General features: G+C 37.9%; 1 protein-coding gene across 2 annotated transcripts in view; it reads right to left on the bottom strand.

The window, feature by feature from the left end:
- Window positions 1-20359, bottom strand: part of MLE (protein) — a 24909-nt gene extending 4550 nt beyond the window's left edge. Inside the window, 19 exon segments of one of the 2 annotated variants that reach the window (NM_001099839.1) lie at window positions 167-281; window positions 900-1093; window positions 2144-2313; window positions 3235-3365; window positions 3950-4105; window positions 5374-5607; window positions 6441-6541; window positions 8245-8392; window positions 9424-9573; window positions 10133-10259; window positions 11239-11387; window positions 12636-12758; window positions 13820-13914; window positions 14305-14487; window positions 14572-14651; window positions 14774-14947; window positions 19196-19446; window positions 19793-20046; window positions 20151-20359. In NM_001099839.1, the coding sequence (NP_001093309.1) occupies window positions 167-281; window positions 900-1093; window positions 2144-2313; window positions 3235-3365; window positions 3950-4105; window positions 5374-5607; window positions 6441-6541; window positions 8245-8392; window positions 9424-9573; window positions 10133-10259; window positions 11239-11387; window positions 12636-12758; window positions 13820-13914; window positions 14305-14487; window positions 14572-14651; window positions 14774-14947; window positions 19196-19446; window positions 19793-20046; window positions 20151-20226 (2911 nt within the window). In that variant the 5' untranslated portion in view covers window positions 20227-20359. 2 annotated transcript variants of the gene reach the window in all.

The raw sequence follows: 20359 nt of genomic DNA, 5'->3' as shown, positions 1-20359 counted from the left end.
TGGTAGATTCTCCGAAGCACTGCTCTTACTAGGGTTCGTGTTAGCAATGTCGTCAGTTTTGAGCCCCGTGAGTTCACCTACTAGTTAAGGTTCCGCTGATATAGCCTCTCAAGAGTCTCAGTTTAGGAACGAAAAAAAAAGTCTTGTGTACATATTTATTACTCACTTATCAATTGATGTTTAGCCTCGTAAGTAACACGCAGCGTGGTCTGCTGTACGCCCTTCCATTCGCACCACCGTAGCTCTGCCTCTTCGCCTTTGTTGTGTTCTCTCTCCCACATCTAGGTGAAGCATAAACAAAATTATAATACAATTTTATTTCACTACGGAAACAGCCACGCCTCTATGGAAACTTTGTTAGCTTGCCTAAAGATAAATTAACAGTAACATAATATGTACAAAAACGGTGCGCGTGCAACTTGGTGCACGTGAATGAAGTGTAACTACTATTTCGATGTGTAGTATTGTAGTTTTCTTCGTTTTTCATCCTTAAATCAGATTGCTCTTGTAACAGGGAATGTTGTGTATAAGAGATGCGTCATCTTCAACATTTATATTATATATATTTTAAATTATAGATAGAAAAATATATATATATATATTTTTGAATACTTCAGTAAAATATTGGACGCTGCTCGTTACTAACGCTCTCGCTGGCCTGTAAATAGGTCATACTACGCGCATGCGCTCGAGTGGCACGCCTTCACTCTCGCGCTGTCTCTTTCTATTCCATGGCAGCGTTAAATGTTTAACGCAACCTTGTTGGAAGTCGCATTAGAAGTCTCACTTCAAAAATAGACTTCCACACATCACGTTTGTGACGTAAGTTGTTAGTACATAATATACGCATGAATCGATAAACACAAAAAATATATATAATATATAAATATATGAAGTACCTGGAATGCATTCAACATGGCCACGTGGTCGGAGGCCCGGTCTCCGCCCAGGGCTCTCTGGTGCATCGACAGTCTCCTCCGGCCTTCGAGCACGAATATTTCCGGGAACGTTGTAGAATTAGCCGCCATCGTGGTCAGGGCGTCTCCAACGCCAAGCACAAAGCCTAACACCATCATTTTGCCGAGGCGAGGTTCTGAAATGGAGCATGTCATTACTGGTGGTAGGAACTCTTGTGAGTCCACGCGGGTAGGTACCACCATCCTGCTTATTTCTGCCTTGAAGCAGTAATGCGTTTCGGTTTGAAGGGTGGGGCGACCGTTGTAACTTTACTTGAGACCTTAGAACTTTTAACTCAAGGTGGGCTGTAAGCTCGTCCACCCATATCTATATATATAAAAATGAATTGCTGTTCGTTGTTTCGCTAAAACTCGAGAGCGGCTGGACCGATTTGGCTAATTTTGGTCTTGAATTATTTGTGGAAGTCCAGACAAGTTTTAAAAGGTAGATAAATATGAAAATGCTCAGAATTAAATGAAAATAATAATTTTGTTTTTCCTTTGATGTGTCCCCCGTCGGACAGATTCCTTTTGTTTGTTTTAATTTTATTTTATACAAAAATTTAGGTCTTTTATTTATCGATTGAGGCACTACGAAGTCTGCCGGGTCAGCTAGTATTATGATATCTTTATTCTTACATATCCGTAACGCAAAGAGGTTTATACATTTATCAGAAGCACGGTGACTAGACCGAAAGCGCAGTCGTCCATGGACATCAACAATAGCAGGGCTACAAAAGCCTCGTCGTCCCTCTCTTCATCTCCGGAGTAGTCGGAGTCCTATATAACCCGGTTCGTTACCCCCCCCCCCCGTACCGGGTATTCGTAAATGGATTCCCCAGTGTTAAAAAAAAAGGGTGCGTGTACGCGCGTAAGAAGTTATACTTTATTTTTATTACATTTATTTCTTTTTTTTTATTTAAATTTTAATCCATTTGAAAAACAAAAAAACGATTAAACAACATCCTCAAACACGCATATTGGACATCCCTTTTGTTGACATCGTATAAATTCGGTAATTCTCGGTACGGTTCGGAAAGTTCACCTGCGGCTATATTCAGACTCGCCAAGTTACGTCGGTGGTATTGTAATTAGCGTAATGTAAAATTTCACTCTCATCAATTTTTCATAACGCGCCTAAAGAAGTATTACTTAAAAAAAAAAAGGGCTACAAAAGCCGCAGTCACCTATCGGCAGCTTGGCGAGGATGGTCCCGAGTGGCGTGAGCGCGTCCTCGGCGTCCAGACAGCCCAGCTCGCGGAGCAGAGCCTCCGCCTCGATGACAGCGTCCAGCGGCGGGGGCTCCGGGGCCTTCGACAGGAAGTGACCGATCGCACCCAGGCGGAGGAGCTTTATGCTGTCAATTAAAATTCACACATTAAACAAACAAATTATAGAGCACCAGTGGTAGGATCTCTTGTGAGTCCGCGCGGCCCTGCCCATTTCTGCCATGAGGCAATAACGCGTTTCGGTTTGAAGAGCGCGGCAGCCGTTGTAACTATACTGAGATCTTAAAAGTCATATCTCAAGCTGGGTGGCGCATTCATGTTCTGGAGCTTAGACCATCAGCTTAGGTAGAAAAAAAAGTTTTTTTTTTTACTTTTTTATTACTTAGATGGGTGGACGAGCACACAGCCCACCTGGTGTTAAGTGGTTACTGAAGCCCATAGACATATACAAAGTAAATGCCGCCATCCACCTTGAGATATGAGTTCTAAGTTCCCAGTATAGCTACAACGGCTGCCCCACCCTTCAAACCGAATCGCATTACTGCTTCATAGCAGAAATAGGCGGGGTGGTGGTACCTACCCATGCGGTCTCACAAGAGGTCCTACCACCAGTAGTAGACCTAGACCTTGGCTTAAGAAAACTACCTTTAATAGTTGCAAAAGAGCTATCTTCCATAATAGGTGTATCTAATGTCCTAGGTCCTACCACCAGTAATTACGCAATTTATAATTTTCCGGGTTTGATTTTTATTACACGATGTTATTCCTTCACCATGGAAGTCAATCGTGAACATTTGTTAAGTACGTATTTTATTAGAAAAATTGACACCCGCCTGCGGGACTCGAACACCGTTGCATCGCTACATACGATTGCACCGGACGTCTTATCCTTTAGGCCACGACAACTTCAGAACTTGAGACAGCTGTAGGCAGCGGCTTGGCTCTGCCCCTGTCATTGCTGAAGTCTATGGGCGACGGTAACCACTCACCATCAGGTGGGCCGTATGCTCGTCTGCCTACAAGGGCAATAAAAAAATAAAAAAGACTACCTCAAAGCAAGCTCGTGTAGCGGAGTCCTAAACATTTCGGCGGCCAAATGTTCCTCAAGTTTCTCGTAGCGCGCGTACGTGCACAGCGTGAAGCACACGCCGGGCCGCACGCGCCCCGCACGCCCCTTGCGCTGTAACAAATAATATCATATTACCTTCATTTATTTTTTAAGACATTAATTTTTTTATTTATACACGGACCATTTGTTGCTCAGAGATCACCGGGGTCCATAGAGATTACCGCCATCAACCTTGAAACTGAAGAATGAAGTCTCAATAGCATTGTATAGTAACCGTTGCACCTTCCACAGCGGGGTGAATGACTACTTCGGGACATAAAGAAACGGGCGGCAGTATGTATCTGTTTATTTATTTTTTTCGAGTACTCCCATTCGAGTGCTCCTATCTAATATGTCATGTTTTCATTTAGGATCCACTAAAGTCCGCTTTGGCGTGCGACCTTTGACTTGACTTTGATCCGATCGCTTTTCGGTACATTACATTACCCGCTAGTCCAATCTCAAGACTTCTAGAAAGTTTCATCGAAATCGGTCCAGCTATTTCATAGTCTGTACGGAACACACGCACATACGCACGCACATACGCACGCACGCACGCACGCACGCACGCACGTACCCACACACACACACACACGCGCGCACAAACATACACAGCTGATACACTAGAGTATTTCGTAATTTTAGAACCGACTCACCTGTTCGAGGTTGGTCTTACTCGCCCATACGGTGGCGTATGACGTCATGTTGTTGTGGGACGTGAACAGCTTCATTTTCGCCTTGCACGAGTCGATGACGTATACCACGTCGTTGATGGTTATCGAAGTCTCCGCTATGTTGGTTGACAGGATCACCTGAATAATCATATCGAATAACGATCGAGCGTTCTATGAAAATAGACCCTATACATTGACAGCTCAAGATCTAGATTCCTTTCATATATATTACATTTTTTCTTATAGACAATTTTATCAGTTCGGTGACTTATTTTTATTTGTCTAGTTCAAGAGATTCCTAAAGCGGTCGACCACTCACACACACAATAACTTAGTCAACGGCAATGTTTCTAAATTGTATTGTATTGATAGTCAGAAAAAAATTACTTTGTGGATCCCGGGCTCATAAACGAGCTCTCACCCCACCTGATGATAAGTGGATGAAGCACATAGACATCACAACGTGCATATCGCGATTATATAACATTTTTGTTATACAATTGTTGTTTGGTATCTATAGCTTTAGTGCTATCCATAAAAATTTTTACTAAGTTTTCTTTTTCAGAAATTCAATATCAAAACAAAACAGGAAACATAATCCTTAAAATTTAGAATCAAATTTATGTTTGCCATTAACTATTGTCGAATTTCGATGGTCGGACCAACACTAGTGAAGATTATCGACAGTGGAAAAACCAATATCCTCAGAGATGATGACAAAAATTTTAAAGTTTTTTCGATTATTCTCGCGTTTTATTTATTGTCATTACATTATTTCCGACGTTTCGAATACTTTATAGTTTTTGTGATCGCGGACGACTAAGGTGTTGACCGTCGACACTTAAATATTGTGATAGCTAGCGAATAGGTTTTTATAACAAATAAAAGTCCGGCAATAATTTACACAATGACAATAAAGTAGTTTTAATCATTTCGACGATTCAACGGAAGAAAAAAGTAAATATTATATTCTAGGAAACATATCTTTACGCCGGTAAGAGTAACGCCATCTATCGCCGAATATCCGAACAAATATCGAAGGATCTAGCAACATCTAGAACGCTCGAGGAGTACAACGCCACCTATTGTCAGAAACACACAATACTCGACTTTTGTGGAATATTCTCGACGATTCTAGGGATTTCGTCTCAACTAGAAAAGCGTTGCAGATGGCACGCAGTCAGTTAGTAATCGGAACTACTCGAAGCGAAACAGCGAACGGATCACCTGAAGCGAAGCGGAAAAAGCGAATTGAGAATTTTAAAGTGTTTGTGAAGTGTTTTAAATCTTCTAAGTTCTGCTAATACAGTTGTAAGTTGTACTTCGGTAGATTTTTTTTATTTGTCCTGAAACCCAGCGCGTATTTAAATAGTATTTTTATAGTTGATATTGTTATCTGTACTTACTTTAGTGATCCCTTCCGGTGGGGTAATGAACACTTTCTTTTGATCCTCCCTCGGTATTTGACTGTGCAGAGGCAGTATAACGTATTTTGATGGATCTCCAAAGAGTCTGTGCTGCAACAGGTGCTTCATCAGCGCGAAGATGAGGTTCCACCCGGGGAGGAACACGAGGACAGCGCCGTCGCCTCCCAGTCCATCGATGTACATGAGGATCGCTTGGACCAACTCGAAGCTGAACTGTAGAAGTAATAATTATTATTAATTACTAGCTGACCCGGCAGACTTCGTAGTGCCTCAATCGATAAATAAAAGACGTAAACTTTTGTATAAAATAAACTTAAAACAAACAAAAGGAATCCGTCCGGAAAATTGTTATTTTTATTTAATTCCGAGCATTTTCATATTTATCTACCTTTTAAACCTTCTCTGGACTTCCACAAATAATTCAAGACCAAAATTAGCTAAATCGGTCCAGCCGTTCTCGAGTTTTAGCGAGACTAACGAACAGCAATTCATTTTTATATATAGAGATTAACCTTAATTCTTGTTCATGTTTTTGGGAAGTTTAATCTTCATAACGCAGTATGCGAAGGTATTAACTGAATAATATGTGTACTAGTGAAAGCTGATTGAAGTACATTCTGTGACCCCGGAAGTCAAAGCGAGGGTAGATGGCGAACACTCCCCGCTAGATTCACGAGGTCATTGACCTCATACGTCCAACTGATATATAATACGTTAACATTGCGTGCAGTGCATAGTATGTTTCCTCTTGGAGAACTTGTGCTTTTTAATGCTATTGAATCAAGATTCATCTCTTATCAGCATTATCTGTCTTCGCTTACGAGAACGGTTTGCTTATATGTATCTACTTGCAAGCATATCATAACCTATTCAAAAAAAAGGACACTGAAAAGGATCGCTTTGGAGTCTGCTACATGTTAACCTCGGGTAGTAGCACTGTAAATATTCACGTTGTTGATGTCCATGGGCTCTTGTTACAAGTGAAAACCACATGGGCTTGAGCTGGTTTACCAATGTAGTGCAATAATTCAATGTTCGTTACTCACATCTCTCTCGGACAACTGTTGTAAAGCGTCCACTGTGGCTTGAGAGTATCCGTCTCCCAAGCTGCATTGCTTGTTCAAATCTTCGTAAGGCTCATCCAAATCTAAGATAAAGATTAAATATTTCAATGACATCATATGTAACAAAATACATAACTTGTATTTTCAACCAAAATAAAAAAAAAGACAGCACTTATAACACCGAAAGGCTAATTAGGCTTCAAATGGCAATATAATGCAGTTTTTTTATAGACGCCTGAAAGGGAATTTAAACTAGGATTTTTCATTCCGTTTTTGATTAGATGTGGTAAGACAAGTAATACTTGTATAATTCACGTATAAAGTACACAGCAGCATAAAAAGGCATACAGTACAGACGGTAGGCAGCGGCTTACTTCTGCCCCTGGCATTGCTGAAGTGTTTGGGCGACGGTACCCACTCACCATCAAGTGGGCCGTATGCTCCTTTCCTTACAGGAGAAATTAGAAAAGAAAAACCTGTACAAGGGCTGAACTGACAAAATAAAACAATTCACATAATTTCGCTCCTCACGTTCACACCAAACAGTCCAGTAACTTGTTACGTCGTAACAAAATTCTAAAATATAAAATTAATACAAAATATAATTACACACAAACAAACAAAACAACTATGTAGTTATTACAATAAATAAATATAAATATATATAAACATTTACTAACAATTACGCCACGTTAACTGGTCCCGTGCTAAGTTCGTAAAGAACTTGTGTTACAAGTACCAGATAACGGAAATAAATATAATATTTTTATTATACACATACATATATTTAATATACACCCATAACCCTGGAAAGACATTTATATTTATCATACAAATATCTTCCCTTGGCGGGATTCGAACCGGCGACCCCCTTGTGCTGTGACCATGTCACTTACCACTACACCAGACGGCCGTTACGTTACAATCAATGAAAACCGCGCGCTTTAACTAGTGATAGCTTCTTAATGACCATATAAGTACTGTATATAACAAACTACAAAACATACTGTTATGCGGGGTCTCCCGATTAGGTTTTTAAAAAAGTTTTTTTAAAAAAAGAAAAGAGATTAAGAATTCGGACCCTAAACTAGAGGAGGGTAAATCTACACCACCACCATCCCTTAGAATTGGATCCTAAGGGTAACATAACGTAAACTCACTTATTTAATCGTGTAGTTTACTCTAAGTCGGGGGGCTGTTACAGACTCCCCATGTTAGTTAAAGTGATGTAGCATCCTTTTTAATAACCACTGATGCTGAGTAAGCATAGTAAGAAATCTCTTAGTAATAGTTACCGATCGAGAGTCACTCAATCGTATTTAGTCACCCATCAGGAGCGGTCTTAGGCAACATCTCCTTTCTGTCAATTTCTATAATTTAATTGTTCGTGTAATCGAATTAATAAAAGTGAAATCTCCTTTCAAATTTCTTTTTTAAAAACCTGATCGGGAGACCCCGCATAACAGTACGTAATAAACTACAAAACTTTTTATTTTTATTTTTTTTATTTTTATTTATTGCTTAGATGGGTGGACGAGCTCACAGCCCACCTGATGTTAAGTGGTTACTGGAGCCTATAGACATCCACAAAGTAAATGCGCCACCCACCTTGAGATACAAGTTCTAAGGTCTCACGTATAGTTACAACGGCTGCCCCACCCTTCAAACCGAAACGCATTACTGCTTCACGGCAGAAATAGGCAGGGTGGTGGTACCCACCCGCGCGGACTCACAAGAGGTCCTACCACCAGTAAATAACCGTTGTGTTATTGAAGTAGTGATGTACCATCCTCGTCGTCGTCATCTTCGTCGTCTTTATTCGCTCGTTTTCCTGTAGATTTCCGTTTCCTAGTGATCGGCGGGGGCATGAACTTGGTCAGCTCTATCGAGTCTTCCAAGAAGTACTGCGTCACTGGATACGTTCGACCTGGCACCTGTCATAAAAACATTATTCATTTATATCATTATATTATACTAGCTGTACCTGTCTGCTTCGCTGGGCATTTAAAATTTACATTATTATTTCTCACCCCCACAAATATTCCCATCATTAACGCCCCCGCAACTGGTGTAGGGAGTCCAATACTCATATAGCTATCGGCCTATCCATTAAGTACATGTATTTTCTACATGGATACCAAGTTTCAAGTCAATCGGATGCATGGTTCAGTAGTTATAACTTATAACGGAACATCCGTAAAAAACAGTGTAGTTTTATATATTAGTATAAATTATTTATTAAGTTTACTAGATATTTGTTAACACAATTTTAGTTTAATCACAGTATGTCAAGTATTTTATCATGTGATATATGGTTCAAAACTAGACATATACCGATGAATTCTTTAAGTTACCGTGTGTTGCTTTTGAACTATGATGAGTACTTACTACATTAATGTGACTTTTTATTCACTTCTCGAATCAAAATAAGTAACATTGTAGATAATTTATTTTTTAGTATCACCGCAAGTTTGTGATCGTACATAAAATATATTGTTTATACAGTGTAATAGGCAGACTTAGACTTAACACTATTTACAGGTTAATGGTTACCGGATTTTATTAACACCCTCAATATAAGTCTCAGATGGCTGTGTAATTATTAGTCTGCTCTTAGATGTAATATATGCCACTAAGTCAGGTCTTTGGTTCTTCTCATTAGTTATGTCACAACTGAAAAACTATCGGTTCTTTTTCTCTTGTTTTTTTTTGCTTTGATGGGTGGATCAGCTCATAGCTCACCTGGTGTTAAGTGGTTGCTGGAGCCCATAGAAACCTACAACGTACACCCCCCACCACAACGTAAATGCACCACCCACCTTGAGATATAAGTTCTAAGGTCTCAGTATAGTTACAACGACTGCCCCACCCTTCAAACCGAAACGCATTACTGCTTCACGGCAGAAATAGGCAGGGTGGTGGTGTACCTACCCGTGCGGACTCACAATAGGTTCTCCTGCTTTACCTCAATGACTGGACAGCCTCCGAAGTACTTTACGAATAGCGTGGTGTCGACCGTGGCCGACATCAGAATGATGCGCAGGTCGGGGTAGGTGTGGGCCATGTCTCGCAGCAGGATCAGAGCAAAGTCCGTATCGGCATCGCGTTCGTGTACCTATTCATTTAAATTAAAAGTATTATACCCAATCTATATATTTATACGTGAAGCAAAAACGTTGTACCCCTTTTTACGAAAATGGCATGGACGAAGGAGTATGAAATTTCCCACATTTATAAAGAATATAGAGAAGCAATGCAGAAAGCTAATTATTATTTTTAATTATGAATAAAAAAAAACATAAATTCAATTTAAAAAAACATTACGCATATTACCATGTATTTGACACACATACACACGCATATATACTCTTTTGTTTTTTATTAAAGTCTGTGGTCAAATTGAGAATAGATTAATATTGTTTTTCTTTAATTTTGTTTGTCTATGGTGTAGTCTTGGCACAATTTATGAATAAACAAGTATAAGTCTTTAATAATAGAACCAAAATAACCTTCAAACTTATAATTATAACATAAACATATAATTGTAATAATTAAAAGTTAAATCTGTCCGAAACATAAGGTTGGTCTACATTAATTAACATTTTTAACATTGAATAATTTGAATAAATTTCCAGTACTTGTGTGGGCAGAATAAAAATTATGACAATTCATACCTCGTCGACTAAAACGTGGCTGACACCCCTCAGACCGCCTTCCAGTTTCCTCAGCAGCACCCCGACGGTACAGAACATGATTGACCCATAAGGCCGCGGTAGCACTGACTCGAAACGCACTGAATACCTAAAACACAACGGAAGTTTTAGCAATTTGTACAACTATAATATGTTTTTTTTTTTCATTTTTTTTTTCCATGTCGTTTGTTATTTACTTCTCGCACTAGCTTGAAACTCTCACTCAGAATAAATAAGTCAAACACACTATTAATACTTATAATGTTTTGGATGTGTCAAATATTATAATATTAACAGGTCGGGAGAAAACCACGCTAGGAACTAGACGATACTAATTATATTAGGTTGGGGAAAAAGTTTCTTTGCATTTTTTAAGAAAATTCACAACAATTCTTAATATAGTTAATTTACATTTAACTAAAGGACGTAGGTGCCATTTTGTTCGATAACTTTTTGCCGTCTTGTACGAAAAATAAATAAAATCACACATTTTCCTAATTTGAATTAGGAATTATTTTCTTTAAAATTTAAACTTTTAATGATACCAAAACCAGCCAGATACAAATAATATAGCCAAAGAGATTTTATTAAAAGCTCGTACATGCTATATATAATGCGAAAAGACTTTTCCCCAACCTATTATTAATAATACGATTTATGTGAAACTTAAATCGGCGCACGAATCTTTTGACTGACGTCAGGCGACACCTGCGCGTTCGGGAAATCCGATCGCGCTCGATGACGCCCGAATGCGACTGTGCCAGTGTTGCACGCTATAATAATTATAGGCAGAGGGGCATACGGCCCCCTGATGGTGAAGCAGTTAACCTCGCTCTTGGACGTGAGCTGCGTCGATGTGCCGGCAGTACGTACCCTTTTTTTTTCCTACCTAAGCTGAGAGCCTTGAGAGGCTATTTCAGCGTAACCTCAACTAGTAGGTAAGCTCACGGGGCTCAAACCTGACGACGTTGCTAACACGAACCCTAGCAAGAGTCGTTCTTCGCAGAATCTACCACTGGGTCGGAAACGCGACCCACTGAGAAGATCCGCCAAGAAACTCAGTGGGCTGTGTCTAAGGGGGTACGTACCCGACGGTGTTCCCGAGCTCTTCGCACCTCTCAGCCGCGACGCGCTCGGCGACACTGACGGCGGAGATTCGGCGCGGTTGCGTCACGCACACGTTGGCCCACGCGCCCTGACCGCTCGCTATGTAGTCGTCGAGGATGAACTGGCACACCTGCACACCGGACACGTTACAAATCACGGTTCATAACTTTTGGAACGATGTTCCTTATCGCGCGTTGCGAAAGGGGGCTAGACGGAAAAAATTAAGACCAAAAGTTGTAACGACACTTTTTGCGACATGCGCGTGTTTCTCTGTCTGTCTCTCTCTCTCTCTCTCTCTCTCTCATAGAACGCAAGCCAGTTATTTTCGTTTCGTCTTTCTATTTCGCATTGAACAGTGTGGTGTCGCGACGATTATTTTTGTTGAGTGTATACAGGTTTTTTGTACATAATAAATAATGAAAAATATTATTATAACTTAAAAAAAATTAAATTTTATTACAATTCCTTCACTAATTAATCGAAAGGCACTTCGTTCCATCTTCGTGTCCCTTGAAGCTCAGTTAGCCCTGTCTATGGGTTAATTTACTCGTCGAGCACTTCGGACTTTTTGGCGGGAAAGCGAGGAGCGAAGTTGTGCGATTTGTTTTGTTTTGTCTATTTAGTGTTTCTTCAAGTTTAAATGTGTAATAACGGTGGTTTATTAACTGTTTAATATCTGTGAAAATGCACAAATGTGGGAAAATGAAACAAAGCCACTGAACGTAATTTCCCGGGATCTTACAAAAAGTCCACAGAAAAAATCTCAGCAAATGACCAGCATTTTACTGAAATTATATTTCATCCCATATCATCTCATCTGATTACATTTCATTTCATAAAATAAGACTTGACCTAAAGTTCGTAGTTACCTGGTCAAAAAATCCCTTAAAACAGACACATTACAAATAAGGTTTTTAAAAGCTTTTTTTTTGGGCCGTGAGTAAAACTGTAAACGAGGTCCCGCGCAGCGTATATGGGACTTGACGGTCCGCACATGTTGGAAGCGGACCAAGGGTCAGAGGAATAAAATTAAGGGCCCTACCCACTAAGCGACTCCGATGCTCTCTCGTCGAAGCGTGCGATCCTTCCCGGGCGGAGTAAGTGGGGTTACCGCAGTCAACGTGGTCACAATATAAACAAGTAGAACAATCGTATGATATTAGATCATTGGTTGAGTTCATCTCTCAAACAAAAGACCTTGGTGTGGTGGCATTGAGAACTTTTTCCTCAGTCTTATTCCAGGTGTGCTTTTTGAAAGCAACTTATGCATATTTTGTTGCTTAAAGGAAAACAATCTTGAGGCCCACCTGGTAATAAGTTGTTGCAGATGATATTTTACGTGCGAACTCTTCGTTTTTTATAACGCAGATAAACTAACCTGTGTAGTTTTACCGCAGCCAGTATTACCACGGATGATGATCACAGGGTTCTCGTTGATCGCTTCCATTATCTGTGATTTCATGGAGAACACCGGCAAATGTTCTCTTTCATTGAGGCTTTCCTATAATATAAACATAATTAAGTTAGGATTTAATAAAGCTTTTCCTGTACACAAGAGTAAATAGGTACAACTATCTTCTATATCATTGCCACTGTCAATATAAAACCAATAAGAATCCAACAGTCACAAGCTTCACGTCCATGTATTCCACAAGATTATCGCCACACCTCAGTTTTAAATTATTTTAATCCTTTTTAGCTTAGACCAGCGAGGCTACCTCTACAAAAACTAAGAAGCCAAGTGATTAATGACTTGATTTAAAAAAAATATTTATTTAGAAATCTTGTTAGGAGCATTGTTTTTATTAATCTAAGAAAAATAAATAGAGCTATTGTAACTTTGTAAGCACTATTGTAAATCAATACTGAAAATGTTAGGAACATTTTATTTTAATAACAGTATAAATAAAAAGTAAAATTAATAACATATATTATCAAGGTATGATTAAAATATATTTATTTATGAACCATTCTCATCCACATCATTTATATGAATATTATGAGAGTAGTCAGACTATTGACTTGTAAAATAATTCATGACTTAAATACTACTTTCATGAGTATCATCGAAAAAAATTTTACTTCTGCTCTGACAAAGACGCACGCAGAAACCGTCATTACTGGATTGATCGTGGGTAGAAATCAAAAATCAAAATCAAAACCTGCTTTTGTAATAGGGAATGCTGTGTATAAGAGATGCGACATCTTCAATATTTATATTATAATATAGGTATTTTAAATTATAGATAGAAAAATAATATATATTATAATATTAAAATAGTGGACGCTACTCGTTGCTAACGCTCGCGCTGGCCTGTAACAGGTACACTACGCGCATGCGCTCGAGTGACGCGCATTCACTCTCGCTCTATCTCTTTCTATTCCATGGCAGCGATACACGTTTAACGCTGCCTTTTTGGAAGTCGCATTAGAAGTTTCACTTCAAAAAACTGGACCCGTGTTCAAATGACGTGCTCACAACCAGATTTGATAATAACCTTTTAACATTGATAGTTTATTTTAAGACGCTAGTCATATAGCAGATGCTTAACTATATATTACCTGGTACAATTTGCTATTCTGACAAATATTCCTGTGACATTTCTCCAGGTCAGCGCTAATCTCGTCCATGGAGGCAGTTGCTAAAGCGCCCTCGTCTACAAAAAATTGTGTGAGTCAACATGTTTGTTTGTATGGGTCAGAATTTTTACTTTGCTCTCTATGTATGGTATTAATCGGTTTTCATGTGAATGTATTACATCGTCTCAAACTTTTTCGTCTGTGTGTTGCATGTCGCGTGGCGGTCGGCCGCGGAGTAGCCAGAGCAGCCAAGGCCAATATAGCGGCGCCTGTAGTTCGCAGCAGCTGACCGTGTAGTGTATAAGTTATTACTCATTTGTGCCAGTGCTCTACGCTATTTTGTTTGTTTTTGTCAGTGTTTAATGTGAATGTTGTTTGTCAGAGTTAAATGTCTATAACGTGAAACAAAGTTTCACTTTTACCGTGGTTTCATAAAACCACACAATCCTTTTTTTTGTTTTTCTCACCGATGTTACACCCTGTCCAAGCGTTCCAATTCGGCTGCGGAGGAGACCACGTCACAACACCAGCCGGCATAGGCTTCGCTTCTCTCATAGCCTTCGCGCGATCTTTTTGCAACAGAGTCACAGCACTCCCCTCTTGGTTATCTTGGCTTGGTGCGTCGACATTAACTGGCTCGATTTCTAATTCTAAAATATGAAATAGAAGAAACATTTAAGTTTCAAAAAAAATAATACCAAAACAGTTGAAATATTTCAAGTTTAACAACGAACCTTGTAAGGTATCTTCTAATTGTTGTTCAAGTTCCGGGCATATAGCAACTGGATATGGTTTCATAATACCCTCTGAGGATCTGAAATTGTTAAAAACAATTACAATTACCGTAGTTTGTTATGTTATGATTTAAGAACGTCTAACGAAAGACAATTAACAATCCGGGACCACTCATGATCTTCCAACTTTTTTTTTTATTACCTGTCCCTTTTTAGCGTACCGCTGTATGCCTCAATGACTCCAAGATGGTATAGCTGTCTCACGATCGACAGTGCACATGACTTGCTGGCGGTTTGCTTGTTTGAGGCGGTCTCCCGACCGGTGACATTGCGTCCCAATTGACTCACATATATTGTTAGCTCACAAGCGAAACTCCTACAAAAATATTCGTATTATTTTAATATTTTAAGAATCCTTAGTAGTATCGTCATGGCACTCTCAGTTCAAAAGCAGCCTACATAGTTAGAAGCGAGGCATGCTGTGATTACTATTATAATTTCGAGTAAGAAATAGTTTTAAACTACATACATGAAATTTCTTTTAAATACCTACGTATATAATGAAAAAAAAAAAGGACAGAATAGTTATAGATAGCAAAAACTCTATCCGATCCTAATGAGCCATATTTATCAATGAGTAGGCATAAAACTTGATAAAAAATATATACATATATGAACACTACGCTAGGTTAATAAAAATAATAATTATGAAACCTGCATCATTGCTCTTAAAATATGAAAATCGACAAAGTTTAAGGTTACACACAAAGAGTACCCAGTCGAAGCCAGTACGTGCTCAAATGTACTACCTCTTCTTCGTCTTTCTCTCACTGCTGACGATCGCGACCACATGTAACTTTCCTCCATAGTGTTCGGTCATGGGTGGCATAGACCGCATTGTATAGGCTACCAACCGCTTTCTTAAACAGATCTCACCATCTGGCTAGTGTACTACCCACGGCCCGCCTGCCTATTCTATATTGGACTACCTAGTACCTACACGTATCTATATGCCGGCGGCCACATTTTTACCAACGTCAACCCAAGAAGTTCACGATGGTGCTTATCGAATATCATAACCCAAAGTTATGTCCGATTATGATGAATATGCCTATCTTCTATAGCAGAAATACGCATCGACGGACCCATCCGCACGGGTTCGCAACTTGTATGTCAATGACCGCGATCTCAGTTTATTGACCTGATATTCAGCTGTTTGCAGTAGCTGTTTTGACTTTTCTTAGTTTATATTTGACCTTAGTTTTATAAAATTATAGCATGTTAAAAAAGCAGATTTATGTAGCCACCAAACAAAAACACTCATGGATCAGACAGTGTTTTTGTTATTTACAAAAATTTCTTACCTATTTATTATGTAGCCAATTAGAATTTTACGATCTTCATTAAATAGAAAATGTTACTAATTATAATTTAATCTCATGTAAACAAAGTACCTAAAGTCCAAACAAGATGTATTAAGGAAATACTATGTTGCATGCTCTAAAACATATCACAACTTACCTTTGTTTAGATGTAATGACCCATACATTCCAGAACCGTGGCCAATCATTGTGACTTTCTCAATGAGCACACCTGAATTCAGAAAATATCCAAGACTCAATATTGTTCGTTAACGTTGTGTAATGCCACTTTTTTTTTGTTTTTGTTTCAAAATAATTGGATTTTTGAGAGAAAACAATTGGATGAGTATGGGACTTAGTTACATAATAAACAAATATCTGGGAATTTATACACACGGATGGTTGAGAAAGAGGCACAAAAAATGACGCAGTGTAGATAGCTGATAAAAGTGCTCTAAATTATAATTAATGGTTCCGAGCTCAGCTTGCCCCTACTATCAATTTAATTGACAGGTGTTAAGGAAACAAAACAATCTAAATTTATGTACTACATACATACACAGTAATTTGTTTATCAGGTATTATTTTCATGAGCCTTCATAGTAATACGTCCAACCACAGCTTCATTGTATAAAGTAGTGTTTGGCTATCCAATACAGATATTATTATGAGGGCCACTGAAGTTCAGCGTCAATTACTGTGTGGGATTACGTTCAATCTTTTAGTCTTGGATAGTCTTTTTGTCTTGGATATTTTCTGCAGGTTTTGCTCTTCTTATGTGAAAAATCTGCTGAAGCTAACTTTGCATCTATCGCAAAGGGTAGCTTCATATTCTGATAAAATCTTAGTTTTTCTTTGTTTTTTCAATTATTGATTATCCTTATCACACAGACAGGGTAACAATTGTATGCTGTAATAATTATGTTAATAATACTTTACGTACTGAAAATCATTGCTTCAAAAAACCTATTAACTGCACGAAGACATCTTTTTTGCATTCTATTCTATCAGCCTACAGACATTCACTGCTGGACATAGCACATTTGATAGCTATCAGAAGTTTCAATAAAATGAAAATTATTCTTTTGGTTGTTTCACATTCCCTTGGTAAAACATTGCTCGGGCGTCTCCTCTGAGGAGATTTGAGAACGATTATTATGACAGTATGACAAACACACGAACTCTCCAGGGTATAACGGAGTCACGTCTTGACATTTGTACAAAAATGCCACCACCTTTAGACAGAAGACTAAAGCCTAAACTTAAATACAAGTTACACTAATGCAAATGACGGTGGTCAATGCGGTACACAAATGCTTTAGATCCTAGGTGAACCATGTTATGATGTCATAGGAGAGTACCCATGGCATAATGTTAAAATATTAAGGTAATTGAAGTTTTTACTTTCATCATTCTTCTAATTCTGGCCATATGTTATTACAAGTAGAATTAACAGCATACAAATGTAAATCCTCATGCCAAGTGAGTAGAGGTTATAAAATTTAATCACACTTTATATCGACAAAAGAGTTCACAACTTTCTTTTAAATTAGACTAAGTCAATTTTACACTACGACATTATTCCATTCAAGGAATGGGATAATGTCTGTTTGACCACAGTTCTGGTTTGTAACAAACAAACATTCTTGCCAATGATTTTTCAATCTTTATGAATAACCAGTGGCAGTATAAAATATTGATGATATAAACTAGTATGCAAGAATAAAAACAGATGTGATGTGTGCAACTACTTATATGTTTTCTAACAAAAATCAAAAGCTTGATGATAAAGAATAAAGTATAAAGGTAGAATAAAGTGCAAACAAGACAAGAATATTTCAATCATATTATACAGATATGTTAACATATTAAAAATATGATGAAAATTTATCCTTTTACGTTAAATACTTAATCATTTAACATCGTACTGAGGCTTTAGTTTTACATTTGAATATCACATCGACCTGAATGCACAGCTGCTCAGAGATAGACTGGCTTTCTGATGTAGATATTGGACACATTAAGCCAGGTTCACATTCTGCATTCAATGACTAGATTTCTGTATCAGATATTTCACATTCTTATTGTCTGACACCTGTGTGATTAACATATTTGAATGTGACTAATTACTTATCTGAATAACTGATACAGAAATATAATCAAGGAATATAAGAGTTTGGCACCGAGCTGAAAGTGTCCAAAATTTACCTATATCAGAAAGCCTTCATGTGACAAATGAAAGTGCTGTACTATAAACTTCAGGACCTTATAGTACAGCACTATATACACAGTAATATACTCATACTCCAGCTGTAGGCTAGACTAAGCTATGACCCAGGCATTGCTAATGTCCATGAGTGATGTTGATTACTTACTATCAAGTGTGCTATATGATCTAACTACAATGGGAATAAATCCTTTCAATAATTATTCATGTGCTTGTTCAAATCTGAAGATGCTGTTATATGCTGTTTTCAATCTTTGTATAGGATGTAGACTAACTAAGATGACAATGTGCATTAACTCTATTTTTCTGTTTAAACTCAGATATTATAATTACAACCTGAAATCCTGAAATTATGGATTCTTGAATCTTTATGGATATGAATCATTCTTCATTGTCAGTCCAACACAACATTGGAAATAATTTTCATATCAAGATATTTTATAAATCAACATACATTGATCACAGATTCAGTATAACTGGGACCACATTCTATTCCTAATGTTATTGCATTTAGTGCATAACATTAGGAATAGTTGTCCTATTATAGTTATATCCTGCTAATCTTATTCAAATTGTTAATCAATTTTGAAAGATAAATACAAAACATTTATCTTTCAAACCTTACCTTTATAAAACTATAAACTTTATAGGTTACCTTTATAAAACTACTTTTATTATGGCTTAGCATTTTTTTTCCACAGGAGAAAATCGCCGGATCCCCACCCGCGCGGCAGGTGGGGTATGTGGGAGTTGAACCTCACTAAAAACTCCTGCCGCTCACAACCGGCCATAGCAATTTTTAGTGTCATATTATTTCATACATTTTGAATGCTTTACAGTTTGTATGGTAATAAGCACATTGTCTTCTATGGCATACTTTTAACTGTATAGCCTATGCAATTAAAACTAATACTATCATAACAACCACTGCTAATTAGACTTTTGTTGGAGATAGGTTTTTATTAAACCAGCATTTGGTACAATACAAATGCTTTGAAATTAATGATTACACTTTTATTAGATATCTTATACAAACCGTGTATGATCAGGTCCAACTGCTTTGTAAACATAGTCTGCATTTATTTTATTCATCTGTAAAAACTGATGAAGTTTTGACTTAGCATTCTCCATTGTCCAGTTGCCATGGAGACTGGAGTTTATGTCCAGATCTTCAGCTTCTTCAACATTTTTCTGTTGTTGCATGCGATCTATGTATGAAAATTTCTTGTCATTTTCACCTCCATAAGCTTGGTACGCTGGTCCTATAACTTCTGGACCCATTCCATCCTGAAATGTGAATTAGTTTTCATTTTCTACCATTTGTAATCACTCCCATAAGAAATTATGTAGTTTTCTCAAGCTAGTTAGATACTTAAATCTCTTAATTTTCTCAAGTTACAGTCTACCTTGTAACAGAATGATTATCGAAGCTATAAACCAATATTTATTTAAACACCACTGAAACCTATGAAACATTCAATAAGTCATTTTACTCATGGTCTTAATCATACATTTGCTATTATTGTTATTGAGGAATTATTTCTTTTTGGTGTAGTTTGCCTCCACAATTATAAAAATGAATACAATAAGTTCAAATAATTAAACACAAGGAAACTTTTGATTAAAACATCACCTGAAAGACTTGCTTAGGTTGTTGACCACCATTATTCTCGACAGATTCTTCATTAGTAGATTCCTCAATTGCCTTTGCCTTCACATCTTCAGGAACATCAGCCTGTGGGATTTGCCCCGCTCTAACTAGATAACTAACAAAGTCCTTAGCGGCGTTCATCTGTGCATCTTTTTTGGTAGTAGAGTTTCCAGCTCCTAAATATGAAAATCCTTCGACGCGGACTTCGCACAGAAAGCGTTGGCGGTGTTTAGGACCTGCATAAATTCAGTCCAGGATAATGTATAATAATTATTGAATAATGTTAATTCTGGACAAATCAGTCATCATTAAAAACATTATAATTCAAATATAATTGTACCTGTGGCCCGGATATCGAAAAGCGGAGTTAAGCCTTTCTTAGCACACCAAGTATATAAAAATGATTTAATATCCATTTTGAGCAGATACTTTGGGCGATATTCTTTCTAAATTATTATGTTGATTAGTTGTAGAAAGCGGTAGAAACTTAAACTCAATTAAAGCCGCACCAAATGAATTAACTCGGGCCAGCCACACACAACAAATGTC

This window comes from Bombyx mori, chromosome 26, assembly GCF_030269925.1.
Source record: "Bombyx mori chromosome 26, ASM3026992v2".
In the NCBI taxonomy this organism is placed as follows: Eukaryota; Metazoa; Arthropoda; class Insecta; order Lepidoptera; family Bombycidae; genus Bombyx; species Bombyx mori.
Note: the sequence above shows the minus strand (reverse complement) of the source record. Positions and strands in the feature narration are given on the sequence as shown.